General features: G+C 38.0%; 1 protein-coding gene across 1 annotated transcript in view; it reads left to right on the forward strand.

Moving 5' to 3' along the window:
• The window catches only part of ARID4B (AT-rich interaction domain 4B), a 92,631-nt gene extending 86,785 nt beyond the window's left edge, over nucleotides 1-5,846 (forward strand). The window contains exons 21-23 of the mRNA XM_059832367.1: nucleotides 381-596; nucleotides 2,889-3,035; nucleotides 4,074-5,846. Of these exons, the coding sequence (XP_059688350.1) occupies nucleotides 381-596; nucleotides 2,889-3,035; nucleotides 4,074-4,204 (494 nt within the window). The 3' untranslated portion in view covers nucleotides 4,205-5,846. The remainder of the gene's footprint in view (nucleotides 1-380; nucleotides 597-2,888; nucleotides 3,036-4,073) is intronic.
• The last annotated feature ends 672 nt before the right edge of the window (nucleotides 5,847-6,518 follow it).

Raw genomic sequence — 6,518 nt, forward strand, 5'->3', positions numbered from 1 at the left:
GGTCGTGGAGCCACAGTCTGGTACTCTTATCCCCCGTCTAGCTCTGTTTGGTTCCCATAGTTCCACATAATAGCTGTGAATCTACCTGCACAGCAACTGACTGGATGGTGTTTCCAGTGCAAAGTTTCCCTTTCACAGCATGCCAGAATTACAGGGGCCCAATTATATACCTGTTTTGTGGTCCTGCCTTTAGGCACTTGTGATGCAAAGAGCTGTGTGCCAAGCTTCTATACCAGGACTGATTGTATCATTTTAGAGTAAAAGGATTTTGGTCAAACTCCTGTTATATGAAAATCAGCACAGGGGTAGCCTCTGGTAAGCTTTGGTTTGGGCAGGAAGGTTGCTTTTGTTTGTAACAATATATCTTCTTGTTTCTTCAGCAAACAGCAGTGACAGTGAAGAACTATCTGCTGGTGAAAGTGTGTCCAAGTCTCAGTCAGCAAAATCAGTTTCTACTGGCATGAAATCTCACCAAACCAAATCGCCTGCAAGAACACAATCTCCAGCAAAATGTGGGAAAAATGGAGAGAAGGAGTCTGATCTCAAAGAACAGAATAATCGTCTGCCCAAAGTTTACAAATGGAGTTTTCAAATGTGTAAGTATTTTCTTCAAAACATGCATGATGTGGTCTTGTGGTATGGTATAAGAAGACTTTTTGAATTTTGTGTATCTTGTTTTTTTCCCCCTAAAATTATTCCGTCCTCAGTTTGCTTAATTTTGTGATAAATCCTGATTTAAAAAAAAAAAAATTTTTTTTTGCAATAGCAGTGCAGAAAACTACCTATATCGCACTCTTTCAATACTGTTTTTAGATCTTGTTCCTGCGCTGACTTGCTGTTCTTGCCATCCTGTGCAGGCCTGTCATTCTGGCATGAATGTTATCCACTGTATGTGCTTCTTGTGTTGATATTTCTTGCTGGTTTACTCCTCATTCTCTAGTTACTGTTCAGACACTTACGTGATTGGTTTGTAACTTTTTCCCCTTCCATTTTGCCTTAGTGAACCAGGACATGTTTACTATTTCTAGTAATAAAAACTTTCAGTGTGTTTGTGTCAGTCAGCTGTGGGTACAGGTATAGCTAGGGGTAAGCAGTGTTGAAAGGATCATGCATTTGTCTATTTGAAAAACAGTTCAGTAGCTTATTAATGCCTCAATACTACTGCAACTTCTTAATTGCCTCTGTGTGTATATGCTATTGCAGTGTCACTTGCAGTGGGGAGACAAGAGAAGTAAGATAAAATATTAGGTGATTGAAGCCTTCTTCCTCAACCTAACAATAAGCAAACAGTTGAAAATAATTATTTAAAAACAAAAACTTCTGGTTTTAGTCTTCTCGCTTACAGGGTCTAGGTGTTTAATTGTCTAGTCAGCAATAAATTGTTGTCCTTAGTTACCAACCATGGATGTATAGCATTGCATGAGTTGCTTTCTCTTTGCTTTTAAAGGTCAAATTGAAACTGTATGGTGTGACTGATTTAAATTACTTCTTAAAGTAATCCACAGAACCTCATTCAGTATTCACAGATGACCTTAGCGTATGTCAAGTTTCTGAAGCTCTTAGAGCATTATGCTCTGTGCTTTTCTGCGCTCTGTCCCAGGCTGTGTGAAGGCTTCTGTTCCTCTTGTAAAGTGGGAACAGGAAAGAGCTGGCACAGCACACTGTGCAGACACATCTGCTGAATATCTTTTTTTTTGCTAGCAGTGTTCTTTTATGCCCAGAGAATTCTCCACTTAGCCAGCTGTTTCTGTGGTGAGAGGATCTGACCCTACATTTTTTTTTCTCTCCAGCCCTGAATCTCAGTGCTACTCTACTTTAAAAGCACTTCTCTCCTAGTACCTCTTCACAGTCAAATAACATTCTGCTGCTGTTGATGACTGTGTAATGTAATAGGTCTTTATTGTCACTTACTGGCCTGCTGAGACGCATTGGGCATATCTCCTGTGCAACACATTTAAAGAGCTTTTGCTCCTTCCTTTGTTTCTACCTTGGCTACAGTGCACGCGCTAAATTTGCTTGGCAGAAGTTGGACTTTGGAGTGCTATTTAACACATTTCCTGCTGTTGCAGAGGTCTAAGACACTTGCCATGTCTTCGAGCTTTCCTCATCTTCCCACAGCCTAATATAGTTGTGGCTTTTGGTCCTTTGGAGCTACCTTCATTATAGGTTGACAAAGTGCATTCTGTGCCCTGCAATAGTTTAAATGATTCTTAAATGTCTTCAAATGGAGTGTCTCCAGTATGGCTTAGCTGTGGCTGAAAGGGACTGAACTGAGACAGTTCCTCCTGCCTGTGCCCCTCACAGCTGTGTGCCATGCTGTGGAGAGCTCCCAGCTGGAAACACCCAGAGGGGCAGTTCCTGTGCTGGCTGTGTCCATCAACATCCTCATGTGGGATGCCAGCGAGGAGGTCCTGTGTAGTTAACACCTTATGGCCCCACAGCGATTCAGATTCCTGTTGTAACCTGCTTGTTTTGTAACAACCAAGACAAGTCATGCAAGACTGACCTTCCTGGTGTATTAGGCCAAACTGAGCTCTAGCAAGGACTCAAAACAACAGGCTCAAAGCTAGTTTTGGCTCCTATGTTTTCACCAACTGTCTTAATTTCTCTTTTCTTTTCTTTCCTGTGGGGAGGGGAATGCAAGCATTTTCTTCCTCTCCCACTTCCTTAAAAAAAAAGTGTATCTATGGTGGTATCTTCTAAAAAATAATAAAAAATGAACAAAGTTTGTGATAATAAATAGCAGCTGCTGTTGCTGTGTTTCTTGGCTTTGCTGCCTGCTACCTCAAAGCACATCACTAAGATTTGAGTACTTCCCACTTCACTGAAATTCAGAAGTTTTTGAAATGCTGCAATACAATAATTAACAGAGATTGTTTAACTTGCAGCTGACTTGGAAAATTTGACTAGCGCTGAGCGCATAACAGTTCTCCAAGAAAAATTGCAGGAAATCAGGAAACATTACCTGTCCCTGAAATCTGAGGTGGCTTCCATTGACCGAAGAAGAAAGCGCTTAAAGAAAAAAGAGCGGGAAAGTAAGTGCTGGGAACAAAATTCTACTCTTAGGGGGCTAAATTGCATGTCATCTTATTAAGGTGTTAACAAGAACTGGGTAATTTTTAGGGAGATGTGTGCCATTAGAAGTGTGGTTTTGTTTTTTTTTTTAAAAAAAACATTGTATAAAGTTATTTTATGATCTTTAGGTGGTACAGTTCGGATATCCAGTGACTGTGTAAGGGGAAAAACATTCAAAAGGCATGCAGTCTATTTAGTTCTGTTTAGGCAGAACTACTTTATACAGAAAAAAATATACAAAAAACCAAACTTTTCTAAGCAGTGAACAAAGTATCTAAGGTTATTAATAACTTACAACTTTTCTTCAAGTTATACAATAACTTACTATAGAATTGCTGTGTGTCTAGTTAGTACTTCCCCTTATCTTAAGTGATTTATTTTATGAGTTTAAGGGACACCATCAATTAAATCTGTCATTTCCCTGAAGTTGCTTTACCTGTTGCTGTAGGGAATGTTCTAGTGTGCCTGCTTGTAGCAGCATTAAAAGGATTATTTTCTCCATGTCGTCTTTATGTGCACGTTTAAGAGTTCACTGAGTGTAAGAAGAAAAGACTGAAATGCTATGTGTAGTAAGGTTTTATGGCTGCAACCATCACATGGCAACTGCAGTTGCTTCTTGGTTGCCGGAGCTGTGTGTGTGTGCAGATTCAGTGCTGGGACAAGGCCCTACCTGTGCTGATTCCCCCCAGGAAAGAAAGGAACAGTTGACTGTGCTTTGTGGGTCAGGAGTGAGCTCTGGCATCCTCTGGCTGGGCTGTAGGTCTGGGTGGCCCGTGAATCAGGGCTGAAGGGGCAATGCCATGCTGTCTTGCACACGGCCAAAGCTGTCTCTCAGAGTATTTCCCACAAAAACTAGGGAATGGAGGCTTTTTTCTTTTTAATTACTAGGCATTGGTTGCTGGAGTCAATATATACCAATGCTTGTTGTTGAATGGGAAAACATTTTTATTGCTTAACTTGTAAATTTTTATAACCTGTGTTCTCCTGTTCCTGTGCAGGTGCTGCTACTACATCATCTTCCTCCTCATCACCTTCCTCTAGTTCCATTACGGCTGCGGTTATGTTAACTTTAGCAGAACCATCTATGTCAAGTTCATCACAGAATGGAATGTCAGTTGAGTGCAGGTGACAGCAGGACTTGCCAAAGCACTTTGCACTTAATGGCTGCTGAGGGCCACTCTTTTTTTTTCTTTTTTTTATACTGCACAGTGGCACAAGATTCAGACAAGCACTATTTTGTATTTAAAGTTGTTTCTTGACAAGCTAACTTTGCACTTAAGTGCACTTTTATGAAGAAAAAGTACAACAAACTGCTTTTCCTCAAGCAATAATTGTTTCCAACTTGTCTGGGAATTGTAAGTCTAGTGACTTGAAGGCCTTCCACTGTGGCAAATGGAGGCTGTTCACTGCCTGTAGAGACAGTACAATAAGCGTATAGTTGTTGGGTTGATCTAAATATATGTGGTAAGGCTTACGGTATTCCCTGGTATTTTGTTAAAGCTGGAACATTTGATATTTTTCCATTTATTTATGACAAATATTGAACCTATTTTCATTTGTACAAGCTAATTGTTTTTTAACTGCTAAGTCACCTTATAGTGGCTTTAATTGTATACGTCAAGCACATGTATTCAATTCAAAACCTGCAGTTAGTAGGATGTTCAACATTAGTCCTGATAACCAAATATGAGGATTCCTTTAAAAAACAAAAAAAGACTGACTAACGTTTACAGGTTTGAATTAGGCTTAAATAGGTTACTCTGGGTTTTAAGAACCCATTAATTGGAATGAAACTACTGTACTTTGCCATTTTTCTATAAAACAGTATTTTTTTTTTTAATTTTGATAAAATACATTATGAAAAAGGAAGAAAATGGCTAACAAACTGTATTAAATCTTAATGTATAAAGATTGTATTTAGCCAGTTTAAAGTGTATATTTATTCATAATGGATTATAACAGTTATATTTTTGTGTTTTCTTGTAAATGTTTCTTTTCCCTTAAAGCAACAAATATTTCATTTGTAATGCTTATTTTATTACGAGCTTCAAGGAGAGGACTTCAAGACAGAGTAAGGTGTGAGGTTATAATTTGTGGTTGCTGATATGAACACTGCCACAAAGGGTAGTTGTTTTTAAAATAAATAGCTAGCTGAGTGGTAGACATTTAATTTTTTTAAATGCCTTGTACAAATTCCAAAACCAACTTCAGACTGTTTTCACTTGTATTGATTTTATGTTGTATGGATCCCAAGCTCTCTCCTGTTAATTATATACCTTTGTAAGACATTTGTATATTGCGGAAGTGTTCATTCAAGCTATTTAATACCTGGCACTGTTAATACACAGTACTTTATTGTACAGATTGTTTTACTGTTTTAATTGTAGTTCTGTGTACTTCTTTTGCCTGGGGAAATAGGGGCTGGCATGTTTTTCTTTTGTTTTCTGGCAATACAACATGTAAGAATTCAAAGCATTTTGTTTGTAGATGCTAGAGTGTCAGAATCCTTTACATTTGACTTTTCTAAGAAAAGCATTTTCAGTCTTCGTAGTGTGTGCTTAAGGTTAACTGATTTTATTGAAAATGGTTTCAAAGTATTCAGAATTGTACAGGACTGTAAAAATTTGTTGACAAACATTGAAGGAAAAGCTTATAGAAAAAAGCTATAAACTATATATTAGGTTCTGCAGAAAATGGAGAATTATGTAATATATTGTACAAATGTAAGCAAAGGCCTCTGAAATAAAATGCCATAGTTTGTGAATCCCTGATTTTGTTTCTAACAGTTTAATTAAGCAACCATAGTGTGTTCATTAAAATGACATCAAGCTGTAGAATCAGTTTAGCAAATTATCTTTGATATGATGTAATAGGCATATAAAGATAAGCTAGAGCAGGTACACTGGCCTAATTTTCCTTGTAGTGATTAATTCCAATTCATCTTTTTCAGCAGAATGAGAAAGCCTGGCCCATTGAAATCTTTAAGGCGGCGCCGGTTGAAATACAGATGAATTTTGATTTGCGTTAATTCAGGTAGTTTGAAAAAGTAAAAGCAAGCTCCCGAGGATATTTGCTGACTTCTAATATCAACTTCCTCAAGTTCAGATTCAGTGAAAGTAAAACTGGAATAAAACTTTTGGTGTTATGTGCTTGCATCATTCTGGCTCTAGTTCAGTTGATCAAAATACTGTTAACACCTGCAAAATGATAGATTACTGATGAGACTGATAAATAACAAATGATGATAAGCTTTGGAAACATTGACTGTGGCGGTAATTACCAGTGACCTGAGACTGACAGGAGTAATTTTAATAATTTCAGTGGTGCTACTCAGAGGATAATATTTACATATGTTCAAGTTTCGCAGAATCGGTGTCGTAATAGTTCAGTTCTGCCTTTCGGCCTCGGTAGGCGTAACTGGTATTGATTTAACTGGAAACTAC

The sequence above is a fragment of the Gavia stellata genome, chromosome 2 (genome assembly GCF_030936135.1).
Source record: "Gavia stellata isolate bGavSte3 chromosome 2, bGavSte3.hap2, whole genome shotgun sequence".
NCBI classification, from domain to species: Eukaryota; Metazoa; Chordata; class Aves; order Gaviiformes; family Gaviidae; genus Gavia; species Gavia stellata.